At 31.0% G+C, this 20,128-nt stretch overlaps 1 protein-coding gene across 1 annotated transcript in view; it reads right to left on the reverse strand.

Annotated features, from left to right (window-relative positions):
• The window catches only part of LOC143230567 (serine/threonine-protein kinase greatwall-like), a 36,164-nt gene extending 16,984 nt beyond the window's left edge, over nucleotides 1-19,180 (reverse strand). The window contains 6 exon segments of the mRNA XM_076464342.1: nucleotides 371-459; nucleotides 988-1,127; nucleotides 3,313-3,404; nucleotides 8,419-8,519; nucleotides 13,060-13,115; nucleotides 18,903-19,180. Of these exon segments, the coding sequence (XP_076320457.1) occupies nucleotides 371-459; nucleotides 988-1,127; nucleotides 3,313-3,404; nucleotides 8,419-8,519; nucleotides 13,060-13,115; nucleotides 18,903-19,028 (604 nt within the window). The 5' untranslated portion in view covers nucleotides 19,029-19,180.
• Nucleotides 19,181-20,128: the final 948 nt, after the last annotated feature.

Below are 20,128 nucleotides of genomic sequence, written 5' to 3' on the forward strand. Positions count from 1 at the left end.
TAAAACAATGGGTTTGCAATATTATGTTGACAAAGAATTTACACAGAGAACAATAATTTACACAGTGGAATTTACAACTGTTGCACCATTTTATGAAACAAAACAAAACAGTGCTACTCACAATTCTAAATTATACAAGTGAAATTTTCAGCAACTCTGATGTGTGAAACCAAGTAAGATATTAAGTGCTGTCCTCTGTATGTAAAATTAAACATCACAAGAAGAATATCATGGTCTCTTAGGCAGTTTGATCTGATTTTCAGATGCTTATAACATGGACAGAATTCAACATATTTTAGACAGTCATAGCTTGAACAGAATTCAACATATTATAGAGAGTCACAGCCTGAACAGAATTCAATGTACTTACGTTTCTTAATAGTTATCTTTGACAAACCAAAGTCAGTGAGTTTGATGTGACCTTTACTGGAAATCAACATATTGTCAGGCTTCAAGTCTCTGTTATGAAATAAATAAAAAAACTCATAAAAACAGAACACACAACTGATTAATATACTATTCAATGCTCTGCTGGTATTTAGATAATGGAAAGTTCATATCTCATGTGACTACCATTAAACACCATCATACAGTGACAGTACAGAAAGTTAAACTAATAACAAGGAAACATGAATTCCAAAAATTATGTTTTTTAAAATCAATTTTTAAATTTCCTGGACAAGAGGTGATATACTTTGTGAATTACTGAATCTGAATGGGAAAAACGAACATGGTGTTATGATCATACAAAACAAAACAGCTTAACATGGTGTTATGATCATACAAAACAAAACAGCTTAACATGGTGTTATGATCATACAAAACAAAACAACTTAACATGGTGTTATGATCATATAAAACAAAACAGCTTAACATGGTGTTATGATCATACAAAACAAAACAGCTTAACATGGTGTTATGATCATACAAAACAAAACAGCTTAATTTGTCTTTTTATTATAATTCTGTATTTAGGTCATTGCCTACCTGTGGACTATGTTGTGCCGATGTAAGTACTCCAGTGCCATGGAAACTTCTGCAATGTAGAGTACAGCCATATCCTCATCAAAGTATCCATACATATGAAGTAAAGACTTTGCATCTCCTCCAATCATATATTCCATTATCTAGATCATGTGAAGACAATAAAACTACATATTTTAGTCACCAAACGTAGAGAATCAAAATCATATAACCTGGACCAAAAATTTGTTTTCATGTAAATGTACAAATATTTAATAAACATCTGCTGTATCTTTCTTTTTAAAATAATTAGATTTACCTTTGAATTTTGAGGTCACTTTATAGAACTACATAAAAACAATTTGGAAACATTATGATTGGTAATACATCGACTTTTCAAGAAATGAAATTAAGTTAATCTAAACAGCCTTAAACCTCTCTTTATAAAGATGTGTACTGATAACATTTTGACATAGTCTTATTGTTTTACAACATTTACTGTTCCAACAACATATAATGTTACTGCATAAAGCTTTGTCCCCAATTAGTTATATTAGTGGGTTTGATGTTGAAGTCCATAAAGTTCCCACTCAGCTGTTTTCCTTATATTCTGTTGTGTTTTTAATTGATTTTTGAAAAAAATTAATTTTAAGGAATCCAGTAATTGAATAAATAGTTCAACAAGATGATACTAAGTACCAAATACAACTAGTACAAAACAGTCATCAGTGAAAACATGTAATAAAAAGTAAGGAGGTCACCTGCATGGTCTACAAGGTACTTGTAGCAGGACCACCAGAACTCTTAACAAAATTACATTACATAGTCATCAGTGAAAACATGTAATAAAAACTAAGGAGGTCACCTGCATGGTCTACAAGGTACTTGTAGCAGTAAGGAGGTCACCTGCATGGTCTACAAGGTACTTGTAGCAGTAAGGAGGTCACCTGCATGGTCTACAAGGTACTTGTAGCAGTAAGGAGGTCACCTGCATGGTCTACAAGGTACTTGTAGCAGGACCACCAGAACTCTTAACAAAAAGGTAACCTGCATGGTCTACAAGGTACTTGTAGCAGGACCACCAGAACTCTTAACAAAAAGGTCACCTGCATGGTCTACAAGGTACTTGTAGCAGGACCACCAGAACTCTTAACAAAAAGGTCACCTGCATGGTCTACAAGGTACTTGTAGCAGGACCACCAGAACTCTTAACAAAAAGGTCACCTGCATGGTCTACAAGGTACTTGTAGCAGGACCACCAGAACTCTTAACAAAAAGGTCACCTGCATGGTCTACAAGGTACTTGTAGCAGGACCACCAGAACTCTTAACAAAATTACATCTGCTCACTTTTCTTATTTTGTTCATTTCTTCCAAAAAAGCAGCAGTGTTCTACAATTTTAAAGACAAGTTTATTCTGTGCACTGGATACTACGTTTCTTGTTTGTATTGCCTCTCCATTAATGGACATGGTCATTTTGACCAATCTGGTAAACAATATATAGTTTACTATAATTATTATAATATAACTGGCTGCCTAACTAAGTTGTAAGTAATTAAAAATAATTCCCTTCGAATATTTGAGGTAGCATCTCAAGTAATTCAGTAAATTATTCTAAAGTATTTTTATTTATACAATATAACCTAACCATCCATTCCTGAATAACAATGTTCTATACAAAATTTTAAATGTTTTTAATGGTAGTGTGCAGAACAGAGAGAATCAGACACACAATAACTATCTTTACACACTAGATAAAAGCAGTGCTTATTTACATGCATGTTACATTTTGATAGATTACTATCCCAGATGAAAATAATTATCATCCTTATCACAAGAGGGTGCTTTCTCTTGTGTAATTAGTAGGGGTGTTGATACATTATACAAGTATTGTATGATGAAGCTATATGATTATATCAATACACTACCTAATAAGTTATGTATTTTCATAAAATTCAGCAAGCTTTCAGTAAACATTACAAGTCTTTTGTACAGAAAAAAATTAGAATTTCTAATAGAATATTTCTGCTAAAAATTAATGTTTTAATACATGGAGCCCAACCCAAGAATTTGAAAAAAACACTTTAGAGTGTGAAGTGCTTAAATAAGGTATTATTATTAATACAGGTAATAAACAACAGAAAAGGCTGTCAAACTTTATAACAAACCATTGTTAAATTATCTGTATCCAGACACATCGTGTCACAGTATCAATATCTAGATATGTACTGTATTGACTACTACGATAAGGTACAGTTACCCTATAATTAGTGAAAAGAAAAAAAAACGTTCTGGCAGTTCATACGCAATCCAAATTTTCTGCACTCATCTGGGCACTAAGATACGTACCAGGTAAATATTCTGTCTGGACTGCAATGAGTAGAAAATCTGCACAACAAAAGGGCTGTGGCTGAGAGCTAAGGCATCCCTCTCGGCTAGAACTTAAAATGGAAACTGGTTTTACCACTGGTAAATATGTTTTGAAATATTATTTAGTCTTAAACTAAAAACAAACTTTGTATGTACTAAACCTTGCTACTACATAAGTTATGATTTCAGTCATAGTATTAGAACAAAATAAAAGATTAAAAATATAGGATAAAAAAAGAAATTGGGAAAAGTCATACAAGGATCTGGCCTTCTTAAACTGTCAATACTTACACAAAAACATGATTTCATGGCATTCTATCTGAAGGATCTGTGTAATTATCTATGCGATATCAGTGGTGTATGTAATGTTCTCAGCGACTACTTATGGTTATTCTGAACGTTTATGTGTATTGTCATCACCCAACAACCATTACTCAATAGATGTTCACACATGCTTCTTATGTTGACTAAAAAAAAAATCAACACGTCTTCCCACTTTAATATACAAATTCTTTTTATGCTGTTAACTACCAAAGCAGCCCACAGATCATATTGAGTAACTTTATGTATTTGTTTGTTACAACACTTAGTGTAACAAATATTGGTCACATCTTCCCTCAAACATCTAGATGTAATTACTTCACTTACAACATAAAAATACACAGAGGGGCCTCAGCAATAACCAGTGAAATTAACTGTAACACAGTGAGTACTATTTATGTGAGTGAATATTTTTAGTAGGGCTACTGTAAGAATAAACTCATGGCTTCACTAGTAATGACACAACATAAAAACATAAAAATCCATTGTGCTCAAGTAATTCCTGCCACTAATTCTAGGGTTAACAGTTAGGACTTAATATAAATCTTTACAAGTTGGCTGTTAGAAGTCTTTTTTGTTTTTCAAAACTGAGAAGGACAAGGTGAAACCCTTGAATGTAACATGTACATTTCTATTGTGAAATTAGATCAATTTTTAGAACAAAGTTTCTTACTCTGTTAACAAAAAATGGTGATTTGCTACTGAAAGCCTCAATTATTTTAATATTTTATCTTTACGAATACAATGTACTTTGTTTTACTCCTGTCCATTTTTTTGTTAAGCAAAAGGTTACACAATAGGTTATTTGAACTGTCTACCACGAGTACAAATATCTAGTTTTTTACGATTATAAGCCTTCAGAGTTACTGCTGAGCCACTAGGGAAACTAACACTTGTCAACAGATGTATTTATGTACATGTTACTAGAAGAAATGTTTGTAGTACATAAGACTTTTCAACTCATTTCAGTCATCTTATTTAGGTGCACTAACAGCCCAAGAATCTCTGCTAATAACCTCACAAAACAAACTGCATACAGCTAATAGCATTCTTCCAAATGTTACTTCTCACATTATATAATCTCAATACAACAAAAATCTCAAAATAACTTAACTTTCTTTAAAATGATATTTCTGAGATTTTTAATACTAACTTAGTATTTGTATTTTTAATACAATACACTAACTTAGTATTGTTTCTCGTTAGAAGTTTGTTTGTTTTTTTTCATTAGAGAACACAGTTTAATGACAGTAATTGTGGTTAAAGTTTGGCAAATCATTTGGACAATGTAAAAAGCAAGTTAAGCGAGACTAAAAGAAATGGTTGATTACTGAGTTGGCTTATTATTTAGTATATCTGTTACTTCAGGTTACTTTTGTTAGATTGAGTTTGTTTTTCAACAGTGTACAAGAAGAAACTGTTGCAGGTACAAAGAAAATTAATAAGTGGAATTGTTTATTAGTATTAGTGACTATTGTAAACTTAGGGCTATCAGTGAAAATTACTTAAGCTAACTTGTACAAGTAGTATTTGAAGAAATAAAATGCTTTTGTTCACATTAAGTAGACTGGACTTTATATTATGTTTGTTAAATATTCCCTAAGAACATGCACAACAGAAACCATTAAACACTGATGAAAAAAGTGGGATTATTTTGGTAGAAATAAAATAGAATCAAGATTAAGCTCCAAGATAACAACATGAGCTTGAAGGGAAATTGAAAATTTAAAGAAAATAATGAAACAGTGAAAACAAGATTAAGAAATGAATCAGAAAAATAAAATAATATTACCAAGAAAGTCAGAAAATTGCAAGAAGATCAATATGGAAGAAGATTAATACATCTAACTTGTTAGCACCAGTGTTTTACTACCTATAGCTCCAGGACCTTCCAAAACTACTCCAGCTGCAGCACTAATTAATTAAGGAATTCAAAAGGTTAATTGAACATCACCTAATTGAGAACCAAGGAGATTATGATGGAAAGGTACCAAGGAAAATGTATCGGGTATTGTTTGAAATAACTTACAAGTTGTAAGGACGGAGCAGTTAACAAAAACTATTTATTCTGGAGTGAATTTAAAAACACTAGCTTCAACAATGTGAAACAATCTAAACTTCCAAACATGCACTAACAAAAATATTTGGAGTTCTATATCAGGAAGAAGGAAGTTTCTAAAATTTAGGAGTAGAGAGATGATAAGAACAGGTTTGGTCTGTTTTGAATTTTGTGCAAAGCTACACGAGGGCTATCTGTACGAGACATTCCTAATTTAGCAGTATAAGACAAGAGGGAAGGCAGCTAGTCATCATCATCCACTGCCAACTCTTGGGCTACTCTTTACAAATAATGGTTTTGACCATCACATTATAACATCCCTATGGCTGAAAGGGCGGACATGTTTGGTGTGACAGGGATAAGATGTAGAAGGACTTGTCCAATTATCTTATTCAGAAGCTCCAAGTGAAATGATGGATTCATTTGCATGCAACCAATTCATGGATGTTACAGTGGATGACAATATGAAATTAAACTAAAGCAAAGTAGTAGAAATAAGATCTTTAAAAATATGTGTCCAATTGGCAACTTGAATCAAATAACGTTACAGATAAACAACTAAAATAAGAAGTTATGTGATCATCAAATCAAACAGCGTGGAAACAACTATTCATTTCAAACAGTGTGGAAACAACTATTCATTTCAAACAGTGTGGAAACAACTATTCATTCCAATAGGAGTCTATGATAGGATTAATTAGGTGTTATTATCTTCTCTGAATAATCAAAAAAACCCACCCAACAACAGAGACTGCTTTAACTACATTTTATCCATCACTACAGAAGATCAAAACATTTTAAATTATAAAACTTCAACTTCAAAGAGCGATCATTTATTCAATATACAAATATCACAGTTGTTTAATTTTCACATTCATAATCACATAATTATGGACTGAAAGGATCTTAATCTTATAACTGATCAATCTCTTTAAACATCCAAACAGTGTGTTGTTACTAATGGCAGAGCAAATATGATTTTAGGTTGTTTCTATAGAAATATTGAAAATAAGTCTAAAGAGGTTATAATATCCTTATATAGCCATTGGTCAGACCACATCTGATTTACCGCATTCAGTCAGTGACACTTTACCTTAGAAACAATATTAAACTATTGCAAAGGGTTCCCATGTTGTCAGAATGACAGGTTGAGGTCTTCTCTGAAGTGACTTCCTGTTAAACAAGAGTTACATGGAACCTAATTGAAGTAATTAAGAGTTAATGGAGTTAATAATGTTGGAGTATTACATGTTTCATGGTGAGAACGGTATTGTTAATAATGTTGGAGTATTACATGTTTCATGGTGAGAACGGTATTGTTAATAATGTTGGAGTATCACATGTTTCATGGTGAGAACGGTATTGTTAATGGAGTTAATAATGTTGGAGTATCACATTTTTCATGGTGAGAACGGTATTGTTAATGGAGTTAATAACGTTGGAGTATCACATATTTCATGGTGAGAACGGTATTGTTAATGGAGTTAATAATGTTGGAGTATTACATGTTTCATGGTGAGAACAGTATTGTTAATGGAGTTAATAATGTTGGAGTATTACATGTTTCATGGTGAGAACGGTATTGTTAATAATGTTGGAGTATTACATGTTTCATGGTGAGAACGGTATTGTTAATAATGTTGGAGTATTAGATGTTTCATGGTGAGAACGGTATTGTTAATAATGTTGGAGTATTAGATGTTTCATGGTGAGAACGGTATTGTTAATAATGTTGGAGTATACACATGTTTCATGGTGAGAACGGTATTGTTAATAATGTTGGAGTATTACATGTTTCATGGTGAGAACGGTATTGTTAATAATGTTGGAGTATTACATGTTTCATGGTGAGAACGGTATTGTTAATAATGTTGGAGTATTACATGTTTCATGGTGAGAACGGTATTGTTAATAATGTTGGAGTATTACATGTTTCATGATGAGAACGGTATTGTTAATAATGTTGGAGTATTACATGTTTCATGGTGAGAACGGTATTGTTAATAATGTTGGAGTATTACATGTTTCATGGTGAGAAGCGGTATTGTTAATAATGTTGGAGTATTACATGTTTCATGGTGAGAACGGTATTGTTAATAATGTTGGAGTATTACATGTTTCATGGTGAGAACGGTATTGTTAATAATGTTGGAGTATTACATGTTTCATGGTGAGAACGGTGTTGTTAATGGAGTTAATAATGTTGGAGTATTACATGTTTCATGGTGAGAACGGTATTGTTAATAATGTTGGAGTATTACATGTTTCATGGTGAGAATGGTATTGTTAATGGAGTTAATAATGTTGGAGTATCACATGTTTCATGGTGAGAACGGTAGAACTTGGAGGCACAAATACAAATTTTGGCAAGAGGTCATCTTCAGCTAAGACAAGTTTATTTTTCTAACAGGTTGGTTGGCTTTTAGAATGACTTGCCTTCAGATGTGGTGAGTGCAGTTTTTTTTAAGGGAATATAGAGGACGACTTGTTGATAAATATTTGAAAGATAAGGACTTTCTATTTTTATTCTGATGTTTACCTCAGTGGATGAGATGGTCTAAATGGACTGAGAAATCCATTGTTGTCCTTAAATTAAATGTTTATGTCTGATTAAAATATCAAATAAAGTCATACAAATATCCAATAACAAATTAATAACCAAAAATGAAACTTAGTCTTTTCTAACAGTACCTCACAAGTCTTACCTTGATGAACCATGTTTTTGTTCACCATCTCAGCTTTCTTCATTACTTTGATGGCAAATAACTGCCTTGGATTTTCCTTTTTATGGCCAAGAAAAACTTTCCTTTAGGAAACAATTAAAATGCAAGAATTTCATTACATCAAGTTATTTATAATCAACCAATGACATAAACACTTAAAATAAGCAAATAAAAATTAGCTGTCATTGTCTAAACCAGCAATATTCAGTAGGGTTCTTTTGAAAGCTACAAACATATCCAAAGAACTGAGTTTTTACTGAAATATTTCTATCTGTTTATGAGTGAACTTTGATATTATTTTCTATTTACATTTAACATATGGAAGAATCTTCACTTATCAAAAGTTTAAACTTGATATCACAAAAATACAGCAAAACTGAAATTAACTCTTTTTGCAGATGATGTGTTTCACAAAATATTTATTAGTAATAGAAAAATTACAGTTCACTAAATTATTTCTAGAATAAATAAATAAAACGGATACATGTAACAAAAAATACAAAAAAGTTTTAATTTTAATTTCTTTATTTCTTCCAGTTTTTTAATGTTAAAGTGACCTTTTTCTGGAAGTGGAGACCATGAAAAATTATTATGAAATTTTGATAAATGCAGTCTGTATTTGGATTTTAATCAATACTACAGTTTTCACAAAGCTAAATATACTGTTTGTTCATGACTTGTCACAATACTACAGGCACAAAGTGAAGAAATACGAATTAGTCAAAGCAAATAGTCTCTTATTTTTCCATTGTGTAAACAACAAAATACATATATTAATACATTGTCTCCCAAACAACAAAATACATATCATATTAATGCATTGTCTCCCAAACAACAAAATACATATCATATTAATACATTGTCTCCCAAACAACAAAATACATATCATATTAATACATTGTCTCCCAAACAACAAAATACATATCATATTAATGCATTGCCTCCCAAACAACAAAATACATATCATATTAATGCATTGCCTCCCAAACAAAATACATATCATATAAATGCATTGCCTCCTAAACAACAAAATACATATCATATAAATGCATTGCCTCCCAAACAACAAAATACATATATTAATACATTGTCTCCCAAACAACAAAATACATATCATATTAATACATTGTCTCCCAAACAACAAAATACATATCATATTAATACATTGTCTCCCAAACAACAAAATACATATCATATTAATACATTGTCTCCCAAACAACAAAATACATATCATATTAATACATTGTCTCCCAAACAACAAAATACATATCATATTAATACATTGTCTCCCAAACAACAAAATACATATCATATTAATACATTGTCTCCCAAACATCAAAATACATATCATATTAATACATTGTCTCCCAAACATCAAAATACATATCATATTAATACATTTGTCTCCCCAAACAACAAAATACATATCATATTAATGCATTGCCTCCCAGGCCTACTTTGCTGATACTTTCTAGGGTCCCACTAGTCATTTTACAATTCAGGAAGAGTGTATATGTAGCTGTTATGTCCCAGCCAATATGTGGCCCTTTATGTATGTATAAAAAGAGTACAACTTACTGTAAAACTATCACAACCCATCAGTGTGCCGTGTGGGAGCCACATGACTCACTGGAATGCTATCACAACCCATCAGTGTGCCATGTGGGAGCCACATGACTCACTGGAACTCTATCACAACCCATCAGTGTGCTGTGTGGGAGCCACATGACTCACTGGAACACTATCACAACCCATCAGTGTGCCATGTGGGAGCCACGTGACTCACTGGAACATTATCACAACCCATCAGTGTGCCATGTGGGAGCCACGACTCACTGGAACATTATCACAACCCATCAGTGTGCCGTGTGGGAGCCACATGACTCACTGGAACACTATCACAACCCATCAATGTGCTGTGTGGGAGCCACATGACTCACTGGAACATTATCACAACCCATCAGTGTGCCATGTGGGAGCCAACGTGTTAAACATATAATCAAGTATTAGAGATATTTTACTTGCTAAAATGTCATTCTTACAGAAAAATAAGTTATCAATACAATTAGCTGAACAATGTTAAACATAATGTATTAAAATTACCAGTGGTGGGTCCTCATGGAACTCCACCTGCCTTTCAACCTTCAAATTACCAGTGGTGGGTCCTCATGGAACTCCACTTGCCTTTCAAACAGATGTTTCTTACCTACTTGTAAGTCAATAACTTTGATGGTTACAGGATTTCTAATACTTTTAAATGTTTAATCAATATTGCAATTAATTAATCTATTACTTATGGCAATACAGAATGAGGAATTTAATTAAGGGAAGAAAAAGTAGTTCTTTATAATGAACAACAGCAAAAAATCATTACATTATTCAGTATGGTGGTCTCACATCACTGATATATTAGTGAAAATAAACAAATTAATGCATATGTTGTGGGTGTTAACGTACATTTAGAAGAAAGTATGATTACAGAGTTTTCATTTGTAGTTTGTTATTGATCTAGTGCTTAGATACTGTTTAAGATTTAGCAAGGGAAGCTGCTTATTTAATACTTGAAACATGTTAGTCTTAAGAGTTCAAATCATCTATTAAGGAAACTGTTTACTTAAATGTGAACCAACTTATAAAGCCACATTGGAAAACAAATAGTGGATAATATGATTATTTGATAAATAAGTTATTTTAATTCCTGGAGAAAATGAGCTTCTACAAGTTTTCCTGTTAATTTGTACAGCATGTTGTGAGATATTTATGCCAAATAATTTATCAAACAGGTTGTGTTAAAGTTTATAGTGAGATTTTGTAATGTGTAAACTTAATTTAGTATTATTTAATAATTACAGCAATTCAAATATTTTGCTTTTAAAGAAACATGGAGAATAAAATCTTTATCACCTAGCAACATTCTTCTGTTTATTGTTTGAACTGCTGAGTATTGGGAAAGTACCTGGTTGGCAACACCTACCATCAACTTTTTTGTGTCTGTATGTACGATGGTCTTAGGAATATTATATTAATAAATCAATGGATTAACAAGTACTATGAAGATTTATTCAAGAATGTTTAAATATAAATTTTATTTTTTTGCTTAAAGAGGAAGCACTGGATTAGCCCTTAATCCACTTGTGCTGTCTATCTCTTATTCTCATTACGAAAGACCATAACCTAGAGATACAACCTGATCTACTACTGGAAAACAACAGCCACCAGCACTCTCTTATAACGAACAGCCTCAAAACATTCCTCCCATGGACAGAATATGTTTGACAAGGAAAACAAAAGCAACACTGAAATGACATCAACTTAATGACTTTCTATATCATGTGTTATGGAAAACTTAATAGATGTACAATAAATACAAAAAAATCTTTAAATTAAAATAAAGCGGTTAAAACATACGTTATATCTGTATACTACACTGACAGCTTTCTTTTGAACATTTTCCAACAAGTCAATATCTCTTCATATGAGACAGCAAAACTATAAACAGTATTCAAAGTGAGACCTAAACATACGTTATACCTGTATACTACACTAACAGCTTTCTTTTGAACATTTTCCAACAAGTCAATATCTCTTCATATGAGACAGCAAAACTATAAACAGTATTCAAAGTGAGACCTAAACATACGTTATACCTGTATACTACACTAACAGCTTTCTTTTGAACATTTTCCAACAAGTCAATATCTCTTCATATGAGACAGCAAAACTATAAACAGTATTCAAAGTGAGACCTAAACACTGTTATGTACAGTTGTACCAATATGTTAATAAATATATCCAAAAACTCTATTAACTTTGCCACTACCACAAAGCAATGATCAAACAGCTTGGAAAGCCTATCCACTGCTTTGCCAAGATACTTTACGTTATTCTATTGAGTATGTTCCCCCACTTAGATTGTCAAATGTTTGTCCAACAAACCAGTTGAAGAAAGGACAATCCTCAGTAATCCTGGTTCCTAAATTTATCAAGGGTCCCAGCTTGGGTAGTAATGGTAGCATATTCAAAGTTAACAAACAAGTAAAGGAAGGTTTTCCCTTTTGTTAATCCACATTGACTTCACTAGGCTTCTTTAGATGTAAGACTACTTGGTCTGTAATTTCCAAACAATTCTTATCAAAATGTGGCTAACAGTAGCAGCTCTTCCATCTTCATGCACCAAATAAAAATATTGCAAATAATTCCTAAGAAAACAGACCAATTATGTGTGATAAATTCTGGAAATGATACATAAAGAAGCAGTCAAAAATGGAGTAGTCACATTAATAACAACATATACCCCTAAAAACATCGTAGAAAAACACCAAATACATGTATAAAGGACTGTTTAAGAAACACCTTATAATGACAGAAGTTCTTTCACTTTATACCTAGGCAGCTTCATCCATTCTGCTCTAAAGCAGTCTAGAGTGCATGTAGTCTAAGGAACTCAAGCACTTGCAGTCAACACAGAAGGGCTAAAGATTTGTTTTGTACAAACCAGATATATATGTTCTATGTATAGATGTAAAGTATACACACCTATCTATTTATATAATAGTCAATTTAATAAAAACTGCAACTTTGTCAGAATTGATGACACTATTTTTATTACAATACTCAACTTACCCAAAAGCACCTCTGCTGATAGGTTTAATTACATTGAAGTCTTCTATTGTTGGCATCTGTTAGATAAAATGAATAGGTAAAAAAACTCTTCATAAGTTCATCATACACAACATAATCTGTTATCCATATCTTGGTACATTTGCAATTATCAATACTTATAATACAATGAGGTGTTTGGATCATAATATATACTCATTTCCCTTACATGCAACATATAGGTTTCATAAGAATGGGGAACCAAATATTTTTAAGTGAATCATGGGAAAAAGTAACAAGCCAAAAGTAATAACATGCAGTATTTTATCCACTGAAAAAAATTTAATAATGGTTAAGTGTTTCATTGGTAATTACTCTGAAGAAAAAATATTTTTAGCAGTTGTTTTTAATATTTATTTTCTTTAACATTAAAGTACTTAACATAAATAATCAAGTGTTTTAAGTATCCTAAGAAACAAATTTATAACTTAAACACTTAAACAAAAAAATAAAATACTGACCAAATTCTCAATGCTCATTATGAGAATCAACCACGTTAAAAATCAAACAGCTAACAGTATCACAAGTAACAGTGTAAGTAATTTATAGCTAACAGTATCACAAGTAACAATGTAAGTAATTTATAGCTACCAGTATCACAACTAACAATGTAAGTAATTTATAGCTAACAGTATCACAAGTAACAATGTAAGTAATTTATAGCTACCAGTATCACATGTAACAATGTAAGTAATTTATAGCTAACAGTATCACAAGTAACAATGTAAGTAATTTATAGCTACCAGTATCACAAGTAACAATGTAAGTAATTTATAGCTACCAGTATCACATGTAACAATGTAAGTAATTTATAGCTACCAGTATCACAAGTAACAATGTAAGTAATTTATAGCTACCAGTATCACATGTAACAATGTAAGTAATTTATAGCTACCAGTATCACATGTAACAATGTAAGTAATTTATAGCTACCAGTATCACATGTAACAATGTAAGTAATTTATAGCTACCAGTATCACATGTAACAATGTAAGTAATTTATAGTTAACAGTATCACAAGTAACAATGTAAGTAATTTATAGTTAACAGTATCACAAGTAGCAATGTAAGTAATTTATAGCTACCAGTATCACATGTAACAATGTAAGTAATTTATAGCTACCAGTATCACAAGTAACAATGTAAGTAATTTATAGCTACCAGTATCACATGTAACAATGTAAGTAATTTATAGCTACCAGTATCACATGTAACAATGTAAGTAATTTATAGCTACCAGTATCACATGTAACAATGTAAGTAATTTATAGCTACCAGTATCACATGTAACAATGTAAGTAATTTATAGCTACCAGTATCACAACTAACAATGTAAGTAATTTATAGCTACCAGTATCACAACTAACAATGTAAGTAATTTATAGCTAACAGTATCACAAGTAACAATGTAAGTAATTTATAGCTACCAGTATCACATGTAACAATGTAAGTAATTTATAGCTACCAGTATCACATGTAACAATGTAAGTAATTTATAGTTAACAGTATCACAAGTAGCAATGTAAGTAATTTATAGCTACCAGTATCACATGTAACAATGTAAGTAATTTATAGCTACCAGTATCACATGTAACAATGTAAGTAATTTATAGCTACCAGTATCACATGTAACAATGTAAGTAATTTATAGCTACCAGTATCACATGTAACAATGTAAGTAATTTATAGCTACCAGTATCACATGTAACAATGTAAGTAATTTATAGCTACCAGTATCACAACTAACAATGTAAGTAATTTATAGCTACCAGTATCACATGTAACAATGTAAGTAATTTATAGTTAACAGTATCACAAGTAGCAATGTAAGTAATTTATAGCTACCAGTATCACAACTAACAATGTAAGTAATTTATAGCTACCAGTATCACATGTAACAATGTAAGTAATTTATAGTTAACAGTATCACAAGTAGCAATGTAAGTAATTTATAGCTACCAGTATCACATGTAACAATGTAAGTAATTTATAGCTAACAGTATCACAAGTAACAATGTAAGTAATTTATAGCTACCAGTATCACAACTAACAATGTAAGTAATTTATAGCTACCAGTATCACATGTAACAATGTAAGTAATTTATAGCTACCAGTATCACATGTAACAATGTAAGTAATTTATAGCTACCAGTATCACATGTAACAATGTAAGTAATTTATAGCTACCAGTATCACAAGTAACAATGTAAGTAATTTATAGCTACCAGTATCACATGTAACAATGTAAGTAATTTATAGCTACCAGTATCACATGTAACAATGTAAGTAATTTATAGCTACCAGTATCACATGTAACAATGTAAGTAATTTATAGCTACCAGTATCACAACTAACAATGTAAGTAATTTATAGCTACCAGTATCACATGTAACAATGTAGGTAATTTATAGCTACCAGTATCACAACTAACAATGTAAGTAATTTATAGCTACCAGTATCACATGTAACAATGTAAGTAATTTATAGCTACCAGTATCACAAGTAACAATGTAAGTAATTTATAGCTACCAGTATCACATGTAACAATGTAAGTAATTTATAGCTACCAGTATCACATGTAACAATGTAAGTAATTTATAGTTAACAGTATCACAAGTAGCAATGTAAGTAATTTATAGCTACCAGTATCACATGTAACAATGTAAGTAATTTATAGCTACCAGTATCACATGTAACAATGTAAGTAATTTATAGCTACCAGTATCACATGTAACAATGTAAGTAATTTATAGCTACCAGTATCACATGTAACAATGTAAGTAATTTATAGCTACCAGTATCACATGTAACAATGTAAGTAATTTATAGCTACCAGTATCACAACTAACAATGTAAGTAATTTATAGCTACCAGTATCACATGTAACAATGTAAGTAATTTATAGTTAACAGTATCACAAGTAACAATGTAAGTAATTTATAGCTACCAGTATCACAACTAACAATGTAAGTAATTTATAGCTACCAGTATCACATGTAACAATGTAAGTAATTTATAGTTAACAGTATCACAAGTAGCAATGTAAGTAATTTATAGCTACCAGTATCACAACTAACAATGTAAGTAATTTATAGCTACCAGTATCACATGTAACAATGTAAGTAATTTATAGCTACCAGTATCACATGTAACAATGTAAGTAATTTATAGCTACCAGTATCACATGTAACAATGTAAGTAATTTATAGCTACCAGTATCACATGTAACAATGTGTAAGTAATTTATAGCTACCAGTATCACATGTAACAATGTAAGTAATTTATAGCTACCAGTATCACATGTAACAATGTAAGTAATTTATAGCTACCAGTATCACAACTAACAATGTAAGTAATTTATAGCTACCAGTATCACAACTAACAATGTAAGTAATTTATAGCTACCAGTATCACAAGTAGCAATGTAAGTAATTTATAGCTACCAGTATCACAACTAACAATGTAAGTAATTTATAGCTACCAGTATCACATGTAACAATGTAAGTAATTTATAGCTAACAGTATCACAAGTAACAATGTAAGTAATTTATAGCTACCAGTATCACAACTAACAATGTAAGTAATTTATAGCTACCAGTATCACATGTAACAATGTAAGTAATTTATAGCTACCAGTATCACATGTAACAATGTAAGTAATTTATAGCTACCAGTATCACATGTAACAATGTAAGTAATTTATAGCTACCAGTATCACATGTAACAATGTAAGTAATTTATAGCTACCAGTATCACAACTAACAATGTAAGTAATTTATAGCTACCAGTATCACATGTAACAATGTAAGTAATTTATAGCTACCAGTATCACAACTAACAATGTAAGTAATTTATAGCTACCAGTATCACATGTAACAATGTAAGTAATTTATAGCTGCCAGTATCACATGTAACAATGTAAGTAATTTATAGTTAACAGTATCACAAGTAGCAATGTAAGTAATTTATAGCTACCAGTATCACATGTAACAATGTAAGTAATTTATAGCTAACAGTATCACATGTAACAATGTAAGTAATTTATAGCTACCAGTATCACAAGTAACAATGTAAGTAATTTATAGCTAACAGTATCACATGTAACAATGTAAGTAATTTATAGCTACCAGTATCACAAGTAACAATGTAAGTAATTTATAGCTACCAGTATCACAATGTAACAATGTAAGTAATTTATAGCTACCAGTATCACATGTAACAATGTAAGTAATTTATAGCTACCAGTATCACATACTAACAATGTAAGTAATTTATAGCTACCAGTATCACAACTAACAATGTAAGTAATTTATAGCTAACAGTATCACAACTAACAATGTAAGTAATTTATAGCTACCAGTATCACAACTAACAATGTAAGTAATTTATAGCTACCAGTATCACAACTAACAATGTAAGTAATTTATAGCTAACAGTATCACAACTAACAATGTAAGTAATTTATAGCTACCAGTATCACATGTAACAATGTAAGTAATTTATAGCTACCAGTATCACAAGTAACAATGTAAGTAATTTATAGCTACCAGTATCACATGTAACAATGTAAGTAATTTATAGCTACCAGTATCACATGTAACAATGTAAGTAATTTATAGCTACCAGTATCACAACTAACAATGTAAGTAATTTATAGCTAACAGTATCACAACTAACAATGTAAGTAATTTATAGTTAACAGTATCACAAGTAACAAAGTAAGTAATTTATAGCTAACAGTATCACAACTAACAATGTAAGTAATTTATAGCTACCAGTATCACAACTAACAATGTAAGTAATTTATAGCTAACAGTATCACAACTAACAATGTAAGTAATTTATAGCTAACAGTATCACAAGTGGCAATGTAAGTAATTTATAGCTAACAGTATCACAAGTAACAATGTAAGTAATTTATAGCTAACAGTATCACAAGTAACAATGTAAGTAATTTATAGTTAACAGTATCACAAGTAACAAAGTAAGTAATTTATAGCTAACAGTATCACAACTAACAATGTAAGTAATTTATAGCTACCAGTATCACAACTAACAATGTAAGTAATTTATAGCTACCAGTATCACATGTAACAATGTAAGTAATTTATAGCTACCAGTATCACATGTAACAATGTAAGTAATTTATAGCTAACAGTATCACAAGTAGCAATGTAAGTAATTTATAGCTACCAGTATCACATGTAACAATGTAAGTAATTTATAGCTACCAGTATCACAACTAACAATGTAAGTAATTTATAGTTAACAGTATCACAACTAACAATGTAAGTAATTTATAGCTAACAGTATCACAAGTAGCAATGTAAGTAATTTATAGCTAACAGTATCACAAGTAACAGTGTAAGTAATTAATACATTGATTTGTAACTTTAAAGGAAGTATATAAAATATTAATGAAGACATCTTTTATCTTGAGGAATTCTACACATCTTGTGGAGGCTTTTATAAACCAAGAATATTTGTTCTCCATTAGTGTGTTTGGGTTTGGTGTTTAGAAGTGCAAGCTAAATTAAATCATTAATGACATGTAGAAAACAGTACCTAATATTCCATTTAATATTTTAAATATTATTTACATTACAATTCATCTTATTTTACACCACATAGTACTAATGGTAATACTATTCTAATTTCTGTTAAAAATAATCAAATCTCATATGGTTATGTGTAAATTTCTGCTCTCAAGGAAGAGCTTGGAAAAATTCTGGACTAAAACAACAATACTATATTCTTTTTTCAATAACTTATTTTTAGTTATTCAGTGAACAAGCACATTAACTTACCATTTTCACAGTATCAATATCAGATTCTGTTCTCTTACTAACTGCAGTATCTGACTCAGAGCGCAAAGCTGGTGAGATTTTCAAATTTTCAGGCAGGTTTTCTTTTTCTTCTTCTGTAGTATCCATTATAAAATTATTACTATTAACGATCTTGATATTATTTGTGTCAAAAGTGTAAAGAAAAATATTTAAACTAAAATACTGTTTAATAAAAACAAATTCTTATCACAAAACTCAAATTCAAATTTCGTTGCGCCATCGATAACTGAAATGCTACCGCGCCACCTCTGTATTAAATATGTACACTTTAGTGATGGATTTAACTGGTCTGCACTTCATATTTTTAAATAACAATCTTACATATTCAGTTTTTCATTTTATTTAACTGCATTGAACAAAACATTTTCTTGAACAGTCTGCATATACTGTCAAAAAAGTAATAAACAGCAAGAAGTTAGATTCGTGACCAACAGCGTTTCTTTCAAACAGTCGATTAGGAGTCTTTGAATGGTAAAACAGAAGTGTGACCTAAACGATTAATTCGTGTTAAGGTGTAAAGGTTTGTTTTTGAATTTCGCACAAAGCTACTCGAGGGTTATCTGTACTAGTCGTCCCTAATTTTGTACAAAGCTACACGAGGGCTATCTGTACTAGTCGTCCCTAATTTTGTACAAAGCTACACGAGGGCTATCTGTACTAGTCGTCCCTAATTTTGTACAAAGCTACTCGAGGGCTATCTGTACTAGTCGTCCCTAATTTTGTACAAAGCTACACGAGGGCTATCTGTACTAGTCGTCCCTAATTTTGTACAAAGCTACACGAGGGCTATCTGTACTAGTCGTCCCTAATTTAGCAGTGTAAGACTAGAGGGAAGGCAGCTAGTCATCACCACCCACCACCAACTCTCGGATTACTCTTTTACCAACGAATAGTGGGATTGATCGTAACTTTATAACACCTCCACGGCGATTATTTGTATTTTTGTGAGACAACTGATTTGCATTAAGATTAAATAAAGACAATCATTGCTTTTATTGTAAGAAGATTAGAGTATTTTATAGAAATAGTTTACTTTTAATTTTCTCTTCTTCTATTTTTCAAATATTCAAATAAGGTACTTATTATGTATTTCAAATTGTATCCTATTTCTGTTGTATTTACCATTGTGTTTGTTCTGCACTTACAGAACCCTGAAGCTGGAATTTTAAAGATTTCAAAACATTTAA

Source organism: Tachypleus tridentatus, chromosome 1 (assembly GCF_004210375.1).
Source record: "Tachypleus tridentatus isolate NWPU-2018 chromosome 1, ASM421037v1, whole genome shotgun sequence".
Taxonomy (NCBI): domain Eukaryota; kingdom Metazoa; phylum Arthropoda; class Merostomata; order Xiphosura; family Limulidae; genus Tachypleus; species Tachypleus tridentatus.